Here is a 27,082-nt window from a genome sequence, read left to right as displayed (position 1 = left end):
TGCGATTCGCTAGCAGATTTCTCTAAATAAAACAACAAAAGTAATGAGGAATCTGTAAAAGCCAAACAACTCAATAATACTGTATAGAAAAGTACTATTTTATATAGAGGAATATCAAAACCAGCGAATTTAACAGTTAGGTTAGGTTGTTTAACAGTTGTTTACACTGATACTTTCAATAAATATTACTGGCCGTTTTCCAAATATTTTTCTTCCTGATATAAAGACTTTCGAATTCCATTTACTTCCAATTATTACTGAAAATAACACAGACGCTATTTCATCATCAAAAGTCTTAAAGAAGGGTATATTTAGGGCGTATGCTAATCTATGAATTTGAGAAAATCGTTTTTCTTTTCATATTTTTAAAGCTTAACAACCGTAAGAATATGCTCTTAAAAAAATCTTTCAAAATTTCAATAATTTTCAAAGATTTAGCTGTTTTAGTGAAGTGGCATTTGAAAATGAAGAAACTACTTTATTCGATGCATAATAAAATTGGTTGACATAAGTCTGACATCAAATTTCAAATAAATTGAATCCATAGAGCTGGAGATATCATGTCAACCGTCTCGAATAAATGTCGCGTACAACATCTATATCTCCGATAAAATTTTGCGTTAAGGATATATTCTTAAAGGGTTAAGCTTTGATAATATGAAAAGTAAAACGATTTTGTTTAATTTCTAGAAAGAAACCTAAAATGTTCAACTTTATTTATCACGTTCTAGTCCATGTTGCCTAATTGATAAGCTCCATTTTTATCGCCCACTACTACAATGCTCGATTGTTTTTGTCTCGTTATCACGCTTAACAGTTACCGCTCTCTAAATTGTTTTAAAACGTCCTGAAAAAACAATATTTTCATTGTAATTATTCGGTATGCGTTAGTCCGTCCTATAATTTAAGTTGCATGTGAAAATATTTACGTTTAACTTAACAATTTCATCGTTTTTATCGAGTAATAATCACATTTCTTTGAACGACACCACATAGTATGCGATACGAGCGTAAAAACAATTTGGCCACTCTGATACGGAGATATCAATTTTTATTATAGGAACCAGACGATGCAAATATTAATGTAAATAAAGAGCGATAATGTAATCGACAAAAAAAAACGCCAAAACAAATTTGTTCAGGTCGGTTGATATAAGACAATTCGCAGATATATTGAAAACAAACATCAATTTATTATGGGAGGCTATGATGGCTTTTACAAAATAAACATATATCATCAAATCATCTGCATCATCTCATCCTTGAATTCATTGATTATTTGTCTGCCAGTAGAGTGTGACGCCGCGATATTTCGATCACTTCAATGTGTACTAACGTATTAGTACTATATCAAAGACTGTTCATATACTAAGTTAGATGAATGCAAAGAGGTTTAATCTGTCTTACTTTTTCATATAATAGGCTGAGTAGAATCCTTATGATTCTTACGTAAGATCATAAAAATGGGTTAAGGTTGTGATTTCAAAAAACGATGGAGAAGGTCTGAACGGAGTTTTATTTTTTCCTTCATAGGGGAAAGGAATAAAAAATAAGTCTTACGTACTATTCCCATTGCTATCATACAAACATTTCGTTGTACTGCTCTAGTGCTTGTATTTTTTATTATAACAAATACCTGTAGAACTGTAGCGACCTTGAGGCATGTCGAATTTTAGATTGTGGAATAACGGTCTACAAAATACCCAGAAATATAATCCCAGATGTTGAACACGGCCGGGGTGCCAGCAGCGCCAACTAGAACCCTATAACGAATAGCTGGCAACACCGAGACGTTCATCTGGGATGTTATTGAAGGGTATTTCCATTCATTCAATACCCGACTATCGTTTGGTTTAGACGTGCCACCATCGACTGCCCAAGCCTTGTCAACAGGTAACTCCGCTGCCATCCGTTTTATTATTTGTATTTTTATATTTTATATTACTTCAATAAATAACGGTCACATAATGTAAACACCACTGTTTCATTTCGTTTTACCTCCATTCACTGAGTCATATCATTTACCCTAAAAAACAATAAATAAATTAAAATTATTGGCACTATTTCCATAAAACACATGGACAGAAAAGTATGGGGCCTAACACGTAGATGCACTTTTATTGCATTCACCGCTTTTTCTGTTGGTACTAAACTTCAAAAGAGAGCTGTTAAAATTTCATAATATTATAAGTTTATGAGTTACTGTATTAGGAGTGTTTTCATACAATTTCGTGTTTTGAAAAGTGTTATCTCGGCTCCATCAGAAACAACAATAATACAAACAATAAAACGTTGATCTCGACGTCCAAATGCGGTGGTAACACCAGAAAAAATCCACAAAATCGTTTTGAATGATCGAAAAGCGAAGTTGCGTGAGTTAGCTAACATCCCAGATATCAAAAGTGTTGGTTTTATATTGCACGACATTTGACTATGACTCTGCTGGGTGTCGTTTGCCCACTGTTAACCAAAAATAAGAACGTGCTAATGATTCTGAGGAGTGTTTAGCCATGTTTAAACGTAACAAACCAGAATTTTTCTCTCGATATGTGGCAACGGATGAAACATGGATCCATCACTTCACTTCGGAAGCAAAAGATCGTGATCTGAGTGAACAGCAACTGGTGACAGGCGTATTTTGAGGCAAAAGATAAATCGTTCTACAAAAGTGGTATTGAAATGTTGTTTCTTGATGAAGATTATGTTGATGAATAAAGCCAATATTACGCCTGGGACTTTTCAGTCCATGAGTTATAAAATAAACACTCAAAGAACAAATTCCATATATAGAACAAATGAAAACATCTAACATAAAATTATTTTAATTTCGCTGTCAAATAAGATTCACGTATATGTCAGTTGTCGTTGGCTACATGCTAATATTGTTGGGTCGATCATTGAGGAAATAAAATTAGTTTATTTTGTTGTTTTTCTTATATACCGTATTCCAGCGGTGAATTCTTGTTCAATAATTGGAAATTAAATTAATAAGGGATTCAACCTGACAAATCTTGAAATATTCGAGATTAACAAAACATTTTAGAATCGTTATGCAAATATCATTATGTCAGTTTTGTTTTGCTAATTTTAATATTTAGTTCTATTTTTTCGCTTTCGATCAGCATGCCATGCTGATCTCCCTAGAATGACGCGTTAGTAACCCGCAACTTTTACTTAACTTTAATTAAATTAACTTGTTTAAAGTGGATTTTTTCGAGATTATAAATAGAGGTATTTTACGGAAAATCAGAAGCCTATAATCCTAAATTTATTTTTTCTTTAAACAACATTGACTAGCATAATCTGGTTATCGTAATATGATATCTTAAGTGGAATAGTGTTTATTCGTTCAGGAACTGATTGAAATGTTTTGCTTTTGAGGACTATAACATGTTATATATATGTAAGTTGTTTGTTTATTTCAAGAGATTCAAGTTACATTTTGTTTAAGTGAATACGTTTGTTACTACTCATTTTATAAACATATCATTGTTTTTTAACAGAAAGACCGATAAAAAGTATTAGTATAGTGCCCTGACTTTTTATTATTTCTCGATCTAGGTCTGTTCAAATTCTTTATATACATTAGGATGTCGATTTCAAAGCAAGAAAAAACCTCTTGTTTTGCTTTTAGAACCGAGAGTGGTTTTAAATTATGATGGGAGAGCTATAAGAAAACGTATAAACACCAAAATATGAAATTTATCTATTTATCTTTAATAATTCTAAATTACTTCATTAATAAGCATCGTTAAATGGCCCGTTGAAGGATCAAATTATATAAGTTGCAAAAAATGGACTGATTATTATAACTTTAGAGACCTGCCAGATTAATATCCAAAAGGAAACTCAATACAAACAAATGAAATTTTAATAGACATGATATAGCGAGTGATGTGTTACAAAGTGCATTATGAAGGTTCCGACCACGGTAATATGGAATCCAATGGGCAGTATTGTCGCCACTTTAGTGTGTTAAAACAAAATAATATTGAAGTAAATAAATAGCTATTGTTTTAAACCTTACACATTTCTTAACTAGACCATAAGGCTATTCTCATTTAGTTCAAATTAGAATTTCAACTGACATTCGACTGGTGAACATTCCGCAATTACTGGATGCATTCCTTTACATTGTTCAGTTGAGTTTGGATTGATGCACCGTAGTTCAAGCAGTAAGGTAGCCAAAAATGGTTTTAAGTTGTACAAAGTTATCTAGCCATGAACAACGTAGTGCAATGCTAACAAACGCGACCTAAAACTGTTATAAATAAACCTATGTATAGGATTTACGGCAGAAGTTTGCAGTTCAGGTTGTATGGCTTCCAATGGCTTATGGTATTAGCTCAGTTGTTCAACCGTAGATTATTGAATTGTTGGCAGCAATTTAGAAACAACAAAACTTGGGAAACGATTGGGAAATTTGGATAAAAACCATACAATTCAGAATCAAAGATGATCAAACCTCCAACAGCAGACGAAGCTACATTCGATACCCAAAAATAATTTTACTTCAACCGAAAGCTGTCCAAACGAGATAAGGATGATTCACGGTCGGTTGGTCGGTTCTTCAGGCAAAAGGTGTTATATATCGCCACTAATACACCACTTCGAAGATAATTGGAGAAATCGGTATCTAAATAATCCACCTTTATTAGTTAAAATAAAATAATTTTAAAGTGAATTAAACGTTTTGGTTTTAAATAACATACGTTTCATATATACTCATATACTACGTAGTCGAACCACCGAGTTGCAAGTCTCGTGTCGCAATATATGCAGCTCACCAAAATGTAAGTGAAACCGCGCAACATTGGCAAAACGACGACATTAAATAAAACATTTACCTGACTTGCTGAGAAATTGAAAGAGATAAGAGGTTTTAACTCTCCTATTACATATTCCAGGCATTTCTTCGCGTAATTAATTTTTATTCATATATTGTGTCTTAACTTTTTGACAAACAAGTTCTTCTATTCTATAATAATAAGAACTAGTCAGTGACTTGCTTTTAGAGATTTTTTAATGAATATTGACAAACAGAGTTCTTGTGATTGTAAGGAATATATAATATTTTAACGCTACATTTTTTATTATTTTTCACACACTTGATTGTTTATTCATTTATTATTTATTTTGCTACTGTTGTATTAAAACTTTAAAAACTTTAAAAACATAAGACCTAATTAAATTGTATGAAAAGGACAATAATAGCACAACTTCTTAGTACCGGAAAACAATAACAACATTATTACCCTTGTTAATAGACATGCATTCCGGTGTATTGTTTATTATTAACTGTTTATCAGACATATGCGTGTATATAAAGGTACATTCCTCGGTTTATGAATTAAAATCTCTTTATTTTAATAATTTCATATTCCATTCATTCATAAAATTCGTTACACATCGTTTATTTTCATAAAATCCACTTATTTGTTTGAACTATCAAACCTAAGCGAAAACAACAACACAACATTATAACCTAGTACGGCGGGGAAAGGAGAATGGTTACCATTGAATAAGTTAAAAACATATAATCGTTTGAAACATTAAATAAGTCAAACATCACAACTCAAACTGTACGTTACAGTTTACTTATCTCCATAATGTTATCGACATCGAAAAATAAAATCCCACAATAATTAAGCAATAATTATTAGAATGACAACACTCACTTTTAAGCGGTTTAGGATTGCTTTGCTTGCGTCTGGACATCGCTGCCGTTCCAAAACTCAAAGAAAAGTTTTGCGGCCACAACAAGACTATGAACGAAAACAAAATATATATCTATGTACGAAAATAAAAACTAGTCACATGGCACGCTAGAACACAACATAAAATGAACGAAATCACATCTGACACTGGTACAAAACAGAAATAATAACACAACAAAACGTAAGGGCAATAAGGGATAAACAATATAAAAAAGCGCAGTGGCGATCTCAATTGTTTTCGTGAGTTAGCCGGCTCCGTTTGACACTTGTGACAGTTCGCGTGTCCGGCGGCAGAGGGCGCGCGTTAACCTCACCCTATTCCAAGTAGAGACGGACTGGGAGAACGCGCCAGTGAGTCACACCGATTGTTGCTTTTCGACGCGGTGTTGCCGCTCTGTTAGTTTTATCGAACAATGCCATATATTTTTTTATAGCAATTTAATTATTCTGTTTTATACATATCTTTTAGATTCAATTTAATATATTGCATTACTAATTATATAACAAAACTGCAGATAGTTACAGTCAATATAAGGACTTTTTTTTAGATATTTTCAGTATCAAGTGTTCATTAAAAATATGTTTCAAGTATCTCTTGGATTATCACTGTCAAATCCTGTCACGATCAGTATATATATATCCACTTCTTTTTTAATATAAAAAACAGTGAATTAAATTACATAAATGAATTTAATTTAAACATTGTAAATATCAAACATTACTAAACGTGGCAACATAGAGAGTTAGTTCTAATATCTTAATTGGTCCTATTAGGTGAGCCTAAATAAAAACACCAAGAGCTCAGTAATAAAAAAAATATAGGTAACCCAATGATAGAAGAATTGAAATTGTATTTTGTTGCCTTTCTTGAAAAATTTTCTTGATTAATTTTCACTCAGACTGATTCACGAAAAATATCTTGTAGTATTTAAATTGATGATTGGATTATCAGGCCTATGAATTAATTTTAAAGGATTTACAATAGAAGGTGTTGCTGTATATTAAATCTCATTGGGTACATTTGTAACTAACTTCATGTTAAAGCTTCACTTTTCAGTATGCGTCATTTCGTCGAAGGATGAACAAAAATATTTTTCAGTGCGTCGAAAATATCTGATTTTATACCGAGTAAATCATATTTTCGGGAAGATTTACATCAGTTCGAAGAAAAATGCAACTGAAGATCATCGAATTTTGCGCGGAAGTTATAACAACCATGCTCCATCGATTTCAATATGTGTATACTGGTTTCAACGTTTTGAAATAGTGATTATGAAACCGAAGATGAAGAGCGTTAGCGAGCGACGTGACAACCAAAGAAATTTAAAAACGAGGATTTGAAGACATAACAATGTTTTTCTTCGACAAGAAAACACTCGACCACATATTGGAAAACGGGTGAAAATTGTACCCATTTTTCGCTAATATATACGCCTGATATAAAATATTATGCCAAATACTTTCTTTATCTTATTATATCAATTATAATAAATTTTAGGCTTGATATATGAAATAATATATTTACGTAAAGCGATCTGCTAATAACTTTAAATATATTACTAAGCAGTTTGAGCGATTTCTTTTTAGTTGAAGCTTTGGTTTTGATACGAAATCTACATACGCAATGTATATTAGATTCACTGAAACACTGACACAAAAATCTAGAATAAATTTAAAGATGGACGTTGATTAACCATGACTGAATATTGATGAATATTTGGTCAACCACGATAAAATCAAGAGGATTAGAAATGGTGTGAACACGTTATTTTTACTCTAAAACTAACTAGGATACAAAAATCAGCAAGATTGGTTTAGTATCAATTTTTCTTGACTTAAAAGGAATTCTTTGTGGTTTTCCTTGAAACTGGAAATTATTTTTAATTAAAGACCCGTCAGCCTCTCGAACTTTTTAAGGTCGTTGTTACATATTTTGTAGTATATATAATTTAATAATAATATTTATAAATTAAGTTTAACTACATGAAGAAGTTAAAACTATACCAGTATTTATAACGCCAGGTAACAGATATAACTAGAAATGTATAGCAAAATAAATGGTTGTTGGATACAAACACATGACAATAGTATTCTATAATGTAGTAATCCGAGTACTAGTATTTGATTGATGTGAGTGATAATATTTAGCGCACTTATTTTATCTTAGTGAAGATTATTTTAATGGTATATATTTCATTATATAAGCCAGAATCTCTGAGGAAGGTAACAAGTTATCCCGATTGCCTCTATCAAGGATGCCCTTTAGCTTGTCCCCAATATCGTGTTGTTGTCTTAGTTGTGAGTATTTCCTACATGATGTCAGTATGTACTTCACTGTGATTGTTGATCTGCGTACAATACATATTTCAAAAGGTTCGTTCTTCAAGAACAAACATATGTCAGACTACAGTGTCCTATGCTCAGCCGGGAGAGTATAAATAATTTACTTCTTGATGTATCCATTATTTTTGACGATTATAATATATATGCTTTTGATTTCTCACAGTTTATTTTCATCCGGCAGGTCCAATCTTAGCTGGTCTAGTTTTATGTACAGTTTTTGGTGTTATACCAGAAGAGCGTGTCACTTCGTTTTTATAAAATTGGATCGACACTGAGAAGTTTACTGCGCTACTATGGCATGCAAAATCGTGAAGCGCTCCACATTTTTTCATAAAAATACAAGACAACAGTAATCGCCTCTGATCCAAAGACCTCTTTGGAAATTCTTAAATCAACTCAACCAGATCACCCATTAGAACACTTATCTGCGAATTAAATACTAACTTGAAAATAAGCGGCAAAACCGTTATATATATATATATATATATATATATATATATATATGTGGTTTCCCTCTCACACTGGAATCAAGAGCAAGGAAAGACCGGATTACGGGGAAGAGCGAAGGGTCCCTACCGGAGAACTTCCTCTTTTGGAGCAGAGATTTGAAATCCTCCACTAATCTGCTCGTTAGCCAATTAGACCAGCTCGAATGTGACCTGATGGAGAATAATAAGCTGTGGGAAATGAAGAAATAGTTCGATCAGGGTTCTAACACTGTCACTATTAACAGACGCAAACTGTGAATATTCACTTCGAATAGGCCAAAGCAAATTGACACATAAATTTCTTCTTAAGGGAAAGAATCCACCGTTATGCAATTAGTGCCGATCGGCTGGTGAACTTTTTAGCCGTAACCGGAGTACTGCCAACGATAGTAACCAATATTTATATTAATCTTCATATTTATATATATTATTTGTTTTCTTATATTTTTATATTTCTATATTTTATATTTTCTGTAACCATATATAACTATACAATTTTAAATTTAAACTTAATATCTAATTTGTTATACTTGATCTTTTGTAGTTCATATATAATAATTACTATACAATAACTACAATATACAGTAAATTATGTTTTCAAATTCCTTTTAAGTTGGAAAAGAAATAAACCCAGATTATTATAGTAACATTAACATAAAAAGTGTGTGCCCGAGAGTGTAAAGTTTACAGAAGAAGGCACAAAGCACAAATTGTTGCCGCACCCACCCTTTATTTGGCTGACTTTGAGTGTTACGAAATATTTTTCAGGACTGGAACTCCTAAGTTACAATCTTATTAGAGCAAATTATTCAGAAATGTCATATTCACTGATAAAATGTATATTAACAGAGAGCGACATAATTTAATAAAAATTAATTGAAAAAAAATGATCGTACATTATATTAAAAATGTTTAATACTAACAACAATATATAAGGAAATATTATTATAGTTACATTAATATAGAGTGTAAAATCAACGAAACAAAACCACAAAACACCAATTGTTGGTAAACTCCTACCCTTTATTTGGCTACTTATGACTGTTGACAATACTTATATCCCAAAAATTAATTGTCATAAAAAGAAGATTGTTTAAAATTGTATTGGGTCAGACTTTTTAACTATCGCTTCAAGCCAAATATTTTTCAGCAGTGAAACTCGTAAGTTAAGATATTATTAGAACTAATGATAAAGAAAAGTTATTTTAATTAACAAAATGTATTTTAATAAAGAAGGAAATAATTTATTAAAAATTAATGGAACAAACTTATATACATTATATTAAAAACTGTTAATACTAGCAATAATATAGAAAGAAATATTATTATAGTATCATTAACATATAATGTAAAATTAATTAAAAGAAAACATAAATCACAAATTGTTGCAACGCCCACCCTTTATTTGGTTGCCTCTGTTGACTATTCTTATATCTCAAAAATTAATTACCATAAAAAGAATAATGTTTAAAATTGTATTAGGACAGGTTTTCTAGTTCTCGGTTCGATAGAAATATTTTTCAGGGGTGAAACTCGTATATTAGGATATTACAAGGACAGATTATTCAGAAATGTAAAAACTAATTAAATTAACAATTATTATGGAAAACGACATATATCTGCCTAGGGCACTAGAAAAAGTACAAGTGGCAGTCAACAAAATCTACAAATTGACGAAAGATTGGAAAATTCAACTTAGAAACTCGTATATTAGGATATTACAAGGACAGATTATTCAGAAATGTAAAAACTAATTAAACAAACTTATTGTATATTATATTAAATATTATTAATACTAACAACAGTATAGAAAGAAATCGAAATAACCAAGACCGTCAATTGTTTTATAACAGATAAATTCTTCCCGACCACAGTCTATTCTCAAACATCTGAAAGTCGCGTGCGATCGCGTGAACCGACCGATGCGAAAACAATTCAAACGAATTGGCAACGTCGCGCGGCGCACACTCAGTCCGCCGCTGTATTTTCTTGTTTTCGCTTATCGGAAACAAGCGTTATCAATCTCGTACACATTAGACATGCGTTTGTTCTTTTGTAAACAACAAATCCGTGCTCTCGAGAGCCCGCGTCTTTCTAACGCCGGCCGGGTATCCGTACGGCCCAGGGCTACTCGCCACAGAACTAATCCGAAAAAGAAACGGATGGAAAAAATTGTTAAGGGACCGCGCGTTGAGGTGCGGACACCGGGGGGCTTGGCCGGCCCCGAGTACACCGCGTGTACGCGCTGCATTTACTGTTAGTTGCGTTCGGTGCATGTGTGTATGTGTGTGAACTTACCGGAAAATATTCCGCCGTTCTTGTCGTTCACCGCATCTGTTTCACTGTCCGGCAATATTTACGGTTTACACTACCGCTCGGCCTAGACCATTTTAACAAAAAAAAGACCTTCGAGATACCCTCAGAGATAAGGAAGTTTTCGGAATGGCAATAAAATTACGATGCCCCGTATTAAGGAATAAAATATTTTTAAGGAGACAATTTCCAATTTTTATTAACATTATAATATCAATCTTGCATTAATTATCAGTGATAAGAGTTTATCAATGTTTTAGATTGTTACAGATACTGAAGTTGTATAAAGATTTGAGTTAAATAGAGCAAACATATACTTATTTTTAATTGTTTTTTTTTTTTGTCTAAATAGCTATCTGCTCTACACTGCTAACATTCCAACAACAAAAGAAACCAAACAGAAGAAAAGAACACCTTGGAACCTTTGCTGACGACACAATTACTATGGAAAACGACATATTTCTGCTTAGGTCAATAGAAAAGTACAAGTGGCAGTTAACAAAATCTACAAAGGGACAAAAAATTGGAAAATTCAACTTTCATTCATTCAACAGATCCAAATCGGTCCATGCTAATTTTGCATTTCGGCGAAATAATAAAAACTTAATTATATAACTCAATGGATGCCCTGAAGCAGAAACAGCTAAATACTTTGGAATCCATCTTGACACTAGATTAAATTGGAAACATCACGTTAGACAAAAAACAAAACACATTAGAACCAAAATAAAACAATTATACTGGTTAGTCGGAAGATATTCTCAACTTGATCTAACATCAAAGAGGTTGATCTGTAAGACAATTATAAAGCTAATTTGGACCTATGGGGTTGCACTACAAATTCAAATGAACTAGTCATACAACGCTGTCGAAACAAGGTTCTTCGATTGATTACCAATGCGAATCGTTACGTAATCAACGGAAGAACTGCGCGATGACCAGGAAATCAAATGGATTTGCGAAGTTACCCTAGATTTCGCCTTGAAACACGAAAGAAGATTACTAAACTCATACTAACATGGAAGCAGTACTACTGCTGGACAGCGCGCAGGATGCCAGAAGATTGAAGCGAACCAAACCATACGAACTTATATAAAGTGTATACCTTTAATGTAAACTATAGCTATAAGTTATAATTTTATTATTGAGGAATACATATTGATGTATTTTCGCACTCGTCTTGCTTGCGAATTAATCCAAGTACAAATGAAAAGTAGTAATAAATTAATGTATAATCAAGATTGTACTAAGCGTATCTAATAAAGATGTTATAAAAAATAATACCAAAAATATTGATTTATCAGTAAATTATAAGGCATATTTGAACTTGTGGGGTGCAAATCGTAATGCAAAACACAGTTCCTCGAGCAATTACCAATAAATAACCTTAAAATATAAAATATGTAGGGAATCAGAAGATTGAAGCCAACCAAACCACACGAACTTGTTGAAAAAGTGTTATTCTTAACTTAAGCCTAACTAGTCAAATTTAATTTTAATTTGGGAAATAGGGTTGTCCGATAAGTACTTAGCCTACAAAAGAAAAACGAAAGTCTCCTTTAGCTTGATACACTTCACCCAGCGAAACTCCAACTTATTTAACCTGTCTGAAAAATACGTTTTCTCGAGGTTTACAAAGTGGGCCTCCATGACGACGATAACCTCCTCATTCCACTCAATTTTTTTTCCGGCGAGTGAAATTTTCAAGTTCGGAAACAAGAAGAAGTCGCACGGAGCCAAATATGGGGAATAAGGTGGATGGGGCAGCAGTTCGTAGCCCAATTCGACCAATTTGGCCGTGACAAGTGGGGAGATGTGAACCGTTGCGCTGTCATGGTGGAAGAGCATCATGACTTCGATATAGCTCAGAAAGATCCTTCAGATCTTAGAAAACGGTGGCCATGACCTCTCCAACAAATAGGACAGTTTTCGGCCTTGTCGTTTCGACTATTCTTTTGCCTGTGGTGTGTACTAGTTGACCCATGTTTCGTCGACGGTCATAAAACGACACAGAAACTTCTTCGGATTGCGCTTAAACAGTGTCGATGACACTTGTTAAACACGGTGGCACTTGTCTGGAGTGAGTAAAAGCGCCACCCATAGAATGCTGTCTCACGCCCAGAATTTCATACAGCAGGATTTGAACCCTCGGCTATCGCAACAGTAGGAAGACCGCGACCCATCGCCTTTACCACTACGCCACCAAACCGGCTATTTTTACTTCTTACTATTTTATAATTGCAGTAATAAATAATAAAATACATAATGTAATTAAACTGTTATTATATATATGTTAGAAAATGTTTTTCTAACAGCATATAAATATATTTAAGGATCATTTATTGTTAAATATAATATTGTTATTAAAAAGAACAGTATTACTAATAAAGGATATTTTTTAATGTTTTAGATGTGAAAAACGTGTAGAAAGAAAATAACACAGGCCTCTTTAGCTCAGTGGCAGAGCACTGGTCTTGTAAACCAGGGGTCGTGAGTTCAATCCTCACAGGAGGCAGATGTTGTGGTTTAATCAACATTTTTTTTTAATTTCTTTCTAAGTAGGTTTAAAACTATATTCTGTTTTGTATTACAAATATTTTTAAAATCAATTACAAAAAAAATTAATATACCATTATTCACACACCTTTACTAAATTAATCACATTAATAATTTTAATTTAGTATATTAATTGATTTATTAATATCTTCATTGATGTATAATATAATTCATTCATACAGGCACACATTATTGACTCATTGATAATTATATATTCATATAAATATAAACTTATATCATTCTTATTATTATTCTTTGTTAAAAACTGAACCGTGCCGCCATCTAGGGGCACGTCGTGTTACTAACAGAAACTTGAAATAGTTCGTTTTACTGTAGTATATTATCACAATTAATAATTATACTCACAGCGTAGAGAGGGCGCGTAAACTTCATTTTAGAACATATATACTTTCTTAAATAGAATTATTGACTTGTTACTAACCATAAAGGTTAATTTTATAAAACAATTACAATAATTTTTGTTGATCACATCTTTTTAAATCGAGGGGGGGGGGGCGTCATGCTTTATATTTCTCAAATTTTCTAATTTTAATTTAGGGTTATTGTATGTGTAGGAGTGTCGGAATTGGACGTAAAATAGACACAGAGTTATCAGTAATAATTATAAAGGCTTTTTGAAGAATAGAAACCAACAATTATGTTATTAGTTAAAGGAAATAGTGAACTTATAGTAACTGTAGTTGATTATAGATGGCGCGACAACTTTTCCGACGATTAATAAATAAAGATGATATATATACATATATATTACTACATGATAATGGAGCGCATACACAATATTCGATCTCACAGATACACGAATCAAACAGGCAAAAACCACCCAATGTATATATATCAGGAGTGGAACAATAAACTGAGGAAAATATGTCAGGGACAATCAAGTTACGTTGAACCAACGTGGTAAACAAAAACTACGCTGAAAAATATTTACGTACTGAATGTTCAAGATGCAAAGTGACCAAGCCTTGATTTTATATCCTGCAAAAACACTAATATATTTTTATGTTTTGAAAGCTTTTTAAATTTAAATACTTCTGTTTTGTATGTGTTAAAGCAATAAATTTGTTCAATGTGGTTGATGCTATTCAAAGCCAAGGTTTTCATTTTTTTTGAACGAAAAAGGTCAATGTTTTCAAATGATTTTTATTGTTGCCAGATTTGGATACATTTTTCTTTCTTCTACTTTTTTTCCAAACATGTTCTGTATTTCTAGATAACATATATATGTCTAGCACACTGCAGGATGAATGGTACCGGGCGATCTTGTTAAATTAAACCTCTTATACGTTCAACACCAGCTAGGGGGTTATACGGTATGCATTTTCTGGTTCCTGTTCAGATGACTGTTCTAGAGAACATATTTTGTTATATCTTTTGAGTCTCCTTTTTAACAAATAGGGTTTATCTGGACTTACTGCTTAACGTGGGCTTCGAACCATTAAACCTATTGACTGGCCAGTGACAATTTAAATACCATCTCAGAAGATATCCGGTCTTACCCAGTCTGGTTACTGGCGTGACCGGGATGGTTATTCCTGGTCTAATTTTCCACTGTTGCCTATAAAGACAATGTACAATTACAATCACAAACATAATGCAGATCCCTGCCCGAGCTGAAATCCATCCCGTCGCCTTGACCACTACAAAGTAAATTTAAAAGTAAACTTTAGTACGGCTCATCCTATATATCACAAAAACTGAATTGATTTTAGGTTATGTTACGTATACTACTTCTATATTTTATCCTTTATGTTATTCCCAATTTTTCCGATCGTTTTTTGCAACCAATACTCACTATTTTTTCAGTATATTATTGAACAATTAAGGTGTTTTTTAAAGGATAATTTAAACATTAAATTTCAATTAATGAATCGAAAATTTGAGTTTAGCTTGTCTACCATAAAAATACTATTTGACGTTAAATTACTATTTTTTTGCATTAGTGGAGATTTTAATTATAGCTTCTCGGTGTATGCTAATTACAGCTACAAAACGAAATTGTTCGAACTCTGCTGGACTTCCATTGAACTCATAGGGCTTCGACGGAGAAATGGAGAAAAACAGCCGACATTTTACCGGTTTGTTCGGCTAAATTCTGGAATATATATAACATAAACAACTGAACAACGGTGAGTGGTACGACGTCTTGACCTATCTCGAACGAAAACAAGAGAATCGCTACTTGAAACAACTCACGTAGCGAAGCTGTATCGTTTACCTTTTGTATGCTAATGCGGTACTCCTTAAGTACGACGCAGTTTGCTAAAATACACACTTGTTTTCGTGTTTGGTTCTAAATAAACGGTCCGTAACAAGACTCTCGACAAAATGCAATCTGGTTTTATCTCATAACTATTAATAGAATCAAAACGGAGGAAATCTAGAAACGAAATTATCATATTGCCATGTGTTGATTTCATTTTCTGTGTTTATAAATAAATAGATTATGGTTCATCGTTAGTTCGGAGAGTCGATCTTACATAATATTTTTGATATTTGTTTTGTGTTAGACAAGTTTCTTATTTCTCTTCGGCATATAATAATTAGATAACAAGAGGCAAAACTTTAGTTTATGTAGGTATGAAACAAAATTTCTTTACTGACTTCAAAAAATAAATGTGAAACTCACTAAAAAGAAAAAAATAGTCAAACTCAACAACAAATTTTTAACACAAAAAAAAAACGTTTTAAAATAAAATATGTACATAATAATCCTTGTAATAACTAAATAAAAATAAACAACTTATTTAACCTATCTACTACAGGCATTTTATATTCTACTATATATACACAATTTAGCTTAATACCTACCTATACATATTTATCTATTTACAGTATTATTTTAGCTACCACCAACTGATCAGTTTGAAGTTGGTGCCGAACAGTATAACATAGAACCTCCTCCTTTTTTTGAAGCCAATTAAAAAATACAAGAAAAATACTGTCGATCTATTCGATTTATTACATCAACGAAAGCTTGTCACATTTTATTTATTGGAAACAAACGCTTGAATAAATTAAATGTTTCTCCAAAATTTTCATGGTGTTCAGGCTATGAAGTGACTTTATGAGCTTCGGTATTCTCAAACAGTTGAGCAACTGAGCTACTTCAGTCCCCTATTGTCGACCGCATATCCTGAACAGCAAGATTTTGCCTAAAATCTAGTAGGTTAGTTTAAGAGATGTTTATGCAATTTAATTCGAGTATCCGCAACAAAACTTAATAAAAATAACCGTTTAGTTTTTAGAATGTAGTAACATTTTATTAACAAAATCATTTAGATAACACACTATAGCACAGTTCGGTAAAAAAAAGCACTGATTTTTATTCTTATTTTATTAATGGGTACATTTCCTCTATTTTTCAGTCCAACTTCAATCAATATCGTCGCCAGCATTTCATATAGGTTTTTAACATAATCTTGATCTAGCTTTTTCCACTCATCTTGGATTGTTGGTTTAATTTTGTTAAACTGCGCTGGCCACTTTAAAATTTAAAGATTGTGTTCTGTAATGGTATGTCGCAGTATGAACACTTAAATTGTCTTGATACACAATATAATACTGACCGCTAATTTGTGTTTTTATTAAAAGTTGAAATTAAAAATATGTCTCGGAGTGCATACAATAAAACTTGCCGTTTTGGCCTGTAACATCTTACTGCATTCATCCGGCCTCGTTGATATTTGCCGAGTTAGCCCCTATCAGAGGATATAGTGGGTGTAAATAAACCTGCAGTAAGTTATTAATTAACAAAATAATATTACCAATAACCGTCCATATTGACATCTTGATTGTCTTAATTCATTTTTATAATAAACCTACAGTGTATATACTGAACAGACAAAAAAAACCGACTCTTTGACTGTCCCCAATCAATCTCCTGACAATAATTAAAGATCCAAGAAATAGAACAAGAAGAAAACGCGGCAAAATTTGAGTTTGTGAATTAAATTGACACTTTATGTTGTATTAAAAAATTGTCTACATGCATCAAAGCAGTTATATCACAATTACAAACAATTGATTAAGGATATTTGTTTGTCTAGAGTAAACTTTCAGTAATAAACTGAATAATGAAATAGTATTGCCAATTCGAATAATTAACGACTGGTGGCATTTTTAGCAGCCAACATTACTCTGATTTTGAGGATCATATGCAATGATTATAGTTTTAGAAAACTAGTCTAAAAAACTAACCTAAGAAAAGTAAGTAATCTATGGACTAAAGGTGTTTTTAAAAAGATGAAGCACCAAATTACAGTAGTCCACTGAACTCCAAAATCGCATCTATTTATTTTCCACAAAATGGACAGCAGCAAAAAATAACGTTGATGTTGATATTGACTAACTTGTTCACAGACATCAGGGCTGTCACAAATGAAGCTCTCGATCTCATCAAGCTATAACAAATTGCTTATTCGGTTATCCTTGTCATCGTCAGGGCTTATCAAATATTAGAAAACTCAGCATTTGTATGCAGAGAGGTCCTTTTTTGGGTCTCTTCCTATACAGACACATATTTTTTCTACACAGATTGCTTTATTCAAAATATATGTTAATAGTAAATGGTATTCACAGTAAGTTTGCATATACCATAATTTCCAGCACCTCTTCTTTTAAATTTTAAATTTCAAACTTGTCAAATGTTGCTCTCTTATTGTATATTCGTTAATTTGATATATGAAAACCATAACTCCACTGATGACATGACAGCATTCTGTCAACAATAAAATTATTTTTAGGTAGTATAGTGGATTAACGAAACACCTTTTTTATTTTCAAAACCATGTATAAGATTTTTATGTTTTGATTAAACATTATTTTATAATGGGGAAAAATAATATGGAAGCCAAACATCATAACACGATAAGCGTTATGTAGATTTTGAACCTGGGAAATCAACTACTAAGCTGAATGTAAATACGGTCGTATAAATACCACTGACTTTGGAAGCTCTGTTTACCCATAAAAGACAGTTGTTAAAAGTCCATAAAATAGTTTTGGAAAACGCGCAAAATAACTTTGCAGCTGACACAATAAAGATACCTTAAATTATTATGTTAACAATAAACAACAATGAAGTGCTGTTTCAAGCTGTTTAAGCGAATTAAAAATCGTTATGTGATAATAGATGAAATATGGATAAACTAGTACAATCTCTATTAAATCAAAAACAACCAATTTAGCAGCGAGTGTACAGTAGCTGATATAGTGTAACGAAAAACGTTAGATGATAGTTGAAATTAATGTTTCAGTCTTGAAGGAAATTTTGTTTACGGACAAAGTCAAATTTAAAAAAAATTAAGTAGTTTGATTCTATTCGTATTTTCCATTCAAGGAGAACAATCACAGAAAACAACATGATGGTGGTCAAAATTGTTATGTTGATAGGATCCCTGAAAATAATTTAATACATCATAACATATCGCCTTCGTTACGTCTTCGTGTATAGTTATATTAGATAATATTAGTGTTTTTATCTAATGGGTGAAATTTCCTTAGACGTTTACATTTAGGGTTAATAGTATAAGATAACATTTGGTGCTTATCATATTCACTACTATTATGTGCTCAAAATAAACCTACCTTATCATTATTAAAATAGAAAATGTAAATATAACCTTTGTTATTGTTTTATATTTACTTTAATATGATCTTATAATAAGGGATTATAAGTTTTAGCAAAAAATTATTAAAAGTTGCCAGTAACATGAATTCCATTAAGATTTTAATTTTTCATGTACACATGTTACAAGTCCAGGTCTAAGGTTTCAGACCCAAGCTGAACTATGGTGCGCCTCATATATATGCTTGAAACTATGTTAGGACACTTCCTTGTCACACAGTTTTGTTTCTTCAACCTCCGGGAAAATTCACTGTTATTGAGTAATTGTGTAACACTTCAGCGTTCATATGTTCACGAAATTTCACTTCAATTTCTGATCATGAGTACCCCCTGTGGGTGTTCTAAATCCTAAATGTACTATAAAGCATTGAGAATTTTCGACTAACTGTTTATATATATATATATATATCTATATATATATATATATATATATATATATATATATATATATATATATATATATATATATATATATATATATATTTTAAATTCTCCTTTTACCAACTATGGGTTTATCTGGACTGGGCCTAAAATTTAAAGTGGGCTCCGAACCACAGTCCTCAGCATTAAGCCTACCTGGCGAGTGACCAACTTTGAAATCATCCCAGAAGATATTCCGTCTTTCTCAACCTAATTACTGGCGTTGCTGGGATCATTTTCCTTGTCGGATTTTACACTCTTGCCTAGAACATTCACAAATATTAAACAATCACAAACATACATTTACGACCATGCCCCAGCAGGATTCGAACCCGCGGCTATCGCAATAGTAGGAAGACCGTCCCATCGCCTTTACCTCTGCGCCACCAAGCTGGTTCCGCCTAATTGTATTTTGATATATTTTAATTATATTGATTTCATGCACAGTTAAGTACCGCAGGTCCACACTGGCTTCAAATGTTTACGCAATAATAGTTTGTAGTCAAGCCCCCAACCCATATCTTTGAGCCTTATCTAAAGTTGTACTAGTTTTTAGTTGGCATTCTACTTCTGCGAAATATGGCTAACTGATAATATATATTTTTAAACGACTTCGAAAAAGGAGGAGGTTCTATGTTCGGCTGTATATTCTTTTTCTAATGTATGTTCGATTTGTGGGCCGATTTTAATTTTTATTTTATTAGAAAAAGTGCACTTCCGAGGTGGTTCCATTTTAACCAAATCAGGATCTGTTGGGGGCTGTATATATACTTTATACACATATGTATATATATATATATATATATATATATATATATATATATATATATATATATATATATATATATATATTATTACTGAGCTGATATTACGGAAAATCGAAAGAAAATATCAGTGCAAAAGCCATTCGTTAGCATATAAGACCTTGTAGAAATATTGTAGACAACTGCTTTTATGCTGTGATAATTGAAGTGTTTAGCTCCTAAATGGAGGTTCGATCCCCGACGGGGACTAGGTATTAAGCTAAATTGTGTGTATATACTCACGTATATATAAAATACGTGCAGTAGATTGGTTAAATAAGGTTTTTGTTTATTTTATTTTTAGTTATTACAACGATTATTATGTACATATTTTATTGTTTAAATGTTTTTTTGTGTTAAAAAACTACGTTGTAAGTCAAATCTACATGTGTAGACTTTGTAGCATTTACTTTTGTTCGCCATTTCCTAGCCCAGACAGTAATGTTAAGTGATATAATGTGCGTGTGAGTGTTAATTAATAATGTATATATATATATATATATATATATATATATATATATATATATATATATATATATATATATATATATATATATATATATATATATATATATATATATATATATATATACATATATATATATATATATATATATATACATATATATATATGTATATATTTGTGAACTTGTATACATCTAGAAAGATAGCTGAACAAATTTATTTTTTAGAAATGCTTTTCCACGTTACCAATATTCTTTCAAAGTAAGCTAAGTACTTAAAACATACATAAACATTAAATATATACATACATATAATAAAAATATTGAAATATACATAAACAAAGTTCTTAGCATTTTTTTAAACATTGCGTTGAATAGATTTTGTAAGGATGGTCGATTACAAGTATTCAAATAATTGATTCAAAATAAAAATTTACATAATAAAATATTCAGTATTTTTATAAAATCTTATTAACATAATCTCGGATACGCAATATAATTTTAAAGCGTGTAAATTTTCTGCCAAAACGATGTATTTTTCGTGTGAACTTTTAAAATCCTTTGAAGTAATGAAATAATTTATTTCAAATTCTTTGTGAGTTTTTCTAAAATATGTTCATAGACCATAAAAATATCAGGAATTTTAAATAAATATATGTCGACATAATGTATTCTCATCAGAGTCTTGGATCTTTCTGTATTATAGATTTAAATAAACAAATTATGACTTAGAATGGCATTTCTTACACAAATATTACTTTATTGAAATATATTTCAATAGAGAAAATGTGTGTTTTGTTTGAATTCAAAATGTGTAAAAACAATTTACATACTAACCTGAAACAATTTAACATCATGTTGATTGTTTAAAAAATGACTATTTATTAGTCACACCGCCATATTTATATATCGGAAATAGTGGGTTAAAACGGTAAGCAATGAGTGTAAACTAGTGAGTATTGGAATCTCAATAAGTTAAATATCCACCTTCGCTGAAAATGAATAGGCTAGATGACTATCTTGGAATAATCACTTTATAATAATTATATGTATTTATTCTTCCAATAACAAAAGATATTTCTGCAAAAACATGAACCTGAAAGATAAATTGACGTTTAAAATAGTGAAATTTTAGATATCTAAGGTATAATTAACGTAATATCGAGCTAAATAACACTGTTGATAACATTTGATGTTAGGTCTCATATGTTTTGTTCATTGTGTATATGCCATCATGGATAGATCACGACAAGCCAATATCAAATATCTGGTTTCTTTTACATCAAATAGTTCAATTGGCTATAATTCAACAGGATGAGGGTAAGTGATACATATTTGGTTGAAGAATGCGATTCTATCAAGTTTTTACAATGTGTTAAAGTCAACAGTTTCAATTATTTCGAACACTACTTACGTAGAGATAACGTATGAACCATAATGTTTTCACTGAAGTCACTGATGTAAAGTAAAAGAAACTAAACAGAGATGTAGTTTATATCTAATATGTTAAAGAGATTTAATAGTCTAAAAGCATGAAGTTGTGATGAAGTACTGATGTTATACATGTTTATAAGATTGTAAGGCAATTATTAAAATTAACTCCAAATTTGCTTTCAATTTGCGCATTGTAGTTACCCATATGTTATAAGGTAATTTGATATAATACCAGATACACCTTATCATTCTACAGAGCTTCTAAAAGTTTAAGAAAAGCAAATATCCATCATTAAATTTATATAATTTAGTCATTTCTTTTGTGTTAGTTACTATGGATGATGTAAAATGGATATTTTGGTAACCCTGTTAAATACATTTGCATGTGTATCTGCGAATTATTATCATAAAGGTTTTCAGTTGGTTCTCCATCGATACAATTTTGTTTTTTTTAAGCAAATGTAGGGCACTTGATTTCAATAGTACTGTTCTCAATGTTGTTAGTGTGTCTGGAACACTAACTCAATGATCTAAGAGTTCTAGTATTTTTTTAAAATTTTAAAAATATTTAGGTTATTTACCTTGATAAATTCCAGTAAGGTAGGTACTGTGAAAGATAGGACAAATCATCCAAATAAAATAAAAGCGCGCTAATAAGTTCTAAACATTTGAATATGGATATGATGATTTGGAGACGGCCAGTAACGTCAGTGTTTCGTAACGCTTCTGATTGGTGTTTGACTTAACATGGCGAATTTGTTATTTCTAGTAAAATCTTAGTAATCGCGCCTTTAATTTTTAAGTAAATGTATTTTTGATAATCTGTCTATGGTATGTTATTATTATAAATCAATATTTTTGTGATTTAATATTATGGTCATCCTATTCCAAATTATAAAATTCAGTTTTTCATATCTAACGAAAAACCTTATTGAACAACATTTATATGCATTTAAAAGAAACATATCGTAAAACAGAAATAGTTTTCTTTCCGACCCAATGTTTTCGCACTGTTGCACGCTTGTTGCTTCAGTGCAGTTATGCAAATTACGGCACTGCTCTGTTATACATCCTATTTGCTCATTGTTATAAAAATAACTTAAATATGCGTGGTTTCATTGGGTTGGCAGAAATATAGTAACTGTAATGGCCTTCAATTAAAACGCATTTTTGCTCGATTATAATTATCGTTGTTGGTTGGAATTTAAAGCCCGTGCTATGTTTTAATGCAATATATAACAATTTATGACAACGGTAATTCCTAAATGACTGTTACAATAATGGTAATCCTTTATATTAATAATCCTTACCACTTTTTCGATTCACTTTTTAATTATATTAGGGCATTTAAAACTTATCAAATAGTCCACGATCCTGTGAACGCCAGATCTACGTCTTGTTTTGGGGATTTTTTTACGAAAGTACACTACAGCAGGTAAGAATAACTGGCTATTATAGAAAGTTGTTCATGGTGGCTTTAGTAACAGGTAGTAAATATTGCAAAGGCTAACATTTCTCGTAATTGTACGTTAGGTTGTTTTATATGATCTGAGCTATATATATAAATATTTTTGTAACGGGACAGATATCCTTAACTTTGCCAGGTATATCTAAAGACTACCTGCGTACTGCGTTAGATTACTAGATTTTAAAGAATATATGTTCAAGATAATTTTTCAAAATTTATCAGTAGATGTTGATTGACTGCATGAGGATTATCTTTACACTGCGTATATATACTGAAATATTCAAAACAATAATATATCAGTGCAATAATTCATTAATTTGGACTTTTTATAAAGCCATTTTTAATCTGTTGGCATTAAAAAAAAAACAATACAGCTTACTAAGCTGAAACATCTTCAGGAAATGTTAATTTTAAATAAGAAAGACCAAAGTATTGATGGTCGACTTACCAAATGTAAATATTAAGTGCCACTATCTGTATCTGCCCATTACATTATTGTACTGCTGGGAACTTCGTGTCAAACTTTAAACGCTTTTTTATCTATACTACTTACCTCGGCCTAATCAAGTTCTATTTAATTATCTATTAAACTATCACGTTACCTGTTACTTTTCAGAACTATTTCAATCGAATTTTCTTGATAGCTCGTCGCTCTTACCTTGTACTAGTGTCCTCTTGCCAGAAAATATTTCAGTTCTTATATAAGACTCACCTCAGAAGTCTAGTGTTCTTGAGAGCTTGGAACTATAACTTACACAGTATATTTATTCTTTTTAAAACAATCAATATTTAAAATAAACTAAGCCCAATAGTCAAACACGCCATAGATTAAAAATAGATTAATATTTTAAATCGTCTGTGCTTGTAGTAACTAAATAGTAACATCATCTAGTAAAAATAATTTAAAATTTAAAAGACTAATTCTCATAACCAGTGTCTGATTTTGATTGCCCTGTAAACCATCCCCTTTTTTGTTTTTGTATAAAAATCCTTGTATGCTGGATTATATTATATTTTGATTATATATAGATTTTTGTAATATTATAAAAGTTTTAACAGTTCTCCACGCCATCACAGAACAAATAATAGCAGCTGGTACACACAGCCAGAAGCTATTGACCTAGTTACTACTATCTTAATCCTTTTACTATCAAAATGACAGTTTACTTTTATAAGATTTATGACTCTGAAATCAATTTTTATTGTCTAATAAAAGCCAAACACAGATAGAATGTTAATTTTTTTTCTAAATCTGTATAATAATTGAATTGAAATGCCGAGAGCATCTTTAATAAACATCAGAAATCATTAGAGCAGAAATATATAAAACTGTTATTAAAATAGATGCATTTTGAATAAATTTATTAGATTTGCTTTGATTCCAGGTCTATTAGTTAATTAACTGAATCAACTCTAATTAATACGATTTATTTGATCAGTTCTAATTTAATTAACCATAGTTACATTAAATATACACTCAATGACGTCATTAGGATCAAACTAATTAATATCAAATCCCATTTTTTTTATAATGCATATCTTCATATATCATGTCTATTCATTTTCTTGTATCCAATACATATTCATTATATTATTATAAAACAATTCCTAAGACTACAGTTAAAAAAACAAGATGGAGTATATGATTGGACTATTATGGGCACTCGCGTTTTGATTAAATAAATTCAATTATTATTTGCTGGTTACATGTTGACTAAACGAAAATATACGAAATGTATAAAAAACAGTAAGTTGTTTTTTCAATCGAAACACAATTTAATACAATTATTTCAGCGAAAATTGTTAATCTGGAAATTATCCATAAAATGTCAAAATATATGCAGCTATTTGAGGGATTTAGAACACTCTCCTACACTGTTGGGTAATATAGGACTTATGTGGTGTAAAGATAACCCACGAAGGGGTTTAATAGAAGATCCAGACAGTGCTTTTAAAAGAATACCATTTTTCAGAACATACAACAAAATCAAGGAATAATTATTATATCAATTTGTATATTTAGTTGAAACATGGATATTTCGGAATGGTACATTGGGCAACTCATGGCAAGATGATAATAAATATAATGTAAATACAAGAAAAGTTGATGGAATAAGGTAAACATTGGAATAACTATCGATTAGGTTCGTTAGTCATAACATTTATTAATAAATTATTGCATACATATAGTTCTTCATGAAGGAATGGTTTAATTCCTGGTGCAGAATTAGTGTTTTCCTCTAAGACCAAGGGTCACTACCATGGAGAAATGTACCAGAACTTGTTTTGGCAGTGGCTTGAAAACCAGCTTTTAAAGAACTTGGAGGAACCATTAGTTATTGTTATGGACGATGCACCATATAGTACACTCGTGCAGAAGATGCCAACAAGTGCAACAACAAAGGCTGCAACTACGGAATGGCTTAAAGGAGATAAAATAAGTTTTAAAAAACCATGAATTGTTTCTGGGACAGTTGCTGTGGCAACAGTGCGACGTTTTGACAGATCACGTGGCTTCACTGCTGTTTTGAATTGACTATACATAAAACATAGTAATATCAAGGCCATTATTGCTATCGAATCTGAAAAATGTGTAAAAACAATTAGTTAAACGAGAATACTTTTCCAGATATAGCGTCTTGTATAATTTTTGAGGACATAAACAAGCAAAAGTATTAAAGGCCTCATTTCCTCGGAATGTGTAGACACTATGGTTCATCGTTGTTTGATGAAATTGGTTGGTTCCTAAGAAATAAATTGATTGATAAATCTACGTATTACTGTAGCAGTGTAACACTTTTTCTGTATTACTAATAATAGAGTACTTGAACACTCGCATTTGATCTAACCGAATTCTGTTGACATTTATAATTTTAGGTGATCAGTCCTCTATTAATACTTATTTTTAAGTAATACGATATATAATATTAATAAAGATCGAAGCCCTAAGGCTTGTGTTATCATCAGATTTTTTAACAAGTTGGTATCATATATCTGAATGTTATGTATGTTAAATATTTTTAAACATTCAACATTTGCAGCTTGGAGGCGAATTTTGAGATAGTCGCAATTGTTTGTCCGAATACTTACAACTATTTTTGTGGAAGGAATTCGCACGGGAACAGAAAACACAGGTTGAATAAAACCTTGTTTATTCCATGTGTTAAATACTACATGTATTCGATGGGAGGATGGACAGGATGTTAGGCAAGATTAAGGAAGTACGGAAGCGCTACAGAAGTGGTACTGTAACAAGGAGTAGAGAAAAAGAAAGAGAGGCGTTTTTTTCTTATTCCATGATGACCATCTAGAATCAAATGGTATTTAGCTGATGTCGCTTCTGGTTCGGGATAGTGAGTGTTTTGTGGGCGACAGAGACCCTGGGTTACGACTGGGATTGTCATAGTTGGTTTACTACCGAGGTTT

The 27,082-nt window shown here is 31.4% G+C and overlaps 1 protein-coding gene, 1 long non-coding RNA gene and 1 other non-coding gene across 6 annotated transcripts in view; 1 reads left to right on the top strand and 2 right to left on the bottom strand.

Annotated features, from left to right (window-relative positions):
• The window catches only part of ush (Zinc finger protein ush), a 614,796-nt gene that overhangs the window by 500,567 nt on the left and 87,147 nt on the right, over positions 1–27,082 (bottom strand). Inside the window, exon 1 of one of the 2 annotated variants that reach the window (XM_076400898.1) lies at positions 5,679–6,059. The exons of the other annotated variant lie outside the window; for it this stretch is intronic. Within the exon in view, the coding sequence (XP_076257013.1) occupies positions 5,679–5,718 (40 nt within the window). The 5' untranslated portion in view covers positions 5,719–6,059. Of the gene's footprint in view, positions 1–5,678; positions 6,060–27,082 lie in introns of those variants that run through there. 2 annotated transcript variants of the gene reach the window in all.
• Positions 13,305–13,376, top strand: TRNAT-UGU (transfer RNA threonine (anticodon UGU)). Its single transcript has one exon. It is a non-coding gene; the product is annotated as a tRNA-Thr (tRNA).
• LOC143194249 (uncharacterized) lies at positions 14,593–21,724 on the bottom strand. Of its 3 annotated transcripts, none has more exons than XR_013005271.1 (3): positions 21,592–21,724; positions 14,854–15,078; positions 14,593–14,786 (listed from the first exon to the last, which is right to left on the bottom strand). It is a non-coding gene; the product is annotated as an uncharacterized LOC143194249 (long non-coding RNA). The 3 variants fall into 3 exon arrangements; XR_013005272.1 differs by having other exon boundaries at positions 14,854–14,996; positions 21,592–21,712; XR_013005270.1 differs by lacking the exon at positions 21,592–21,724 and adding an exon at positions 15,657–15,756.

This window comes from Rhynchophorus ferrugineus, unplaced genomic scaffold (assembly GCF_030347505.1).
Source record: "Rhynchophorus ferrugineus isolate W39M unplaced genomic scaffold, kcgeb_rfMv2 rfM3, whole genome shotgun sequence".
NCBI lineage: Eukaryota > Metazoa > Arthropoda > Insecta > Coleoptera > Curculionidae > Rhynchophorus > Rhynchophorus ferrugineus.
Note: the sequence above shows the minus strand (reverse complement) of the source record. Positions and strands in the feature narration are given on the sequence as shown.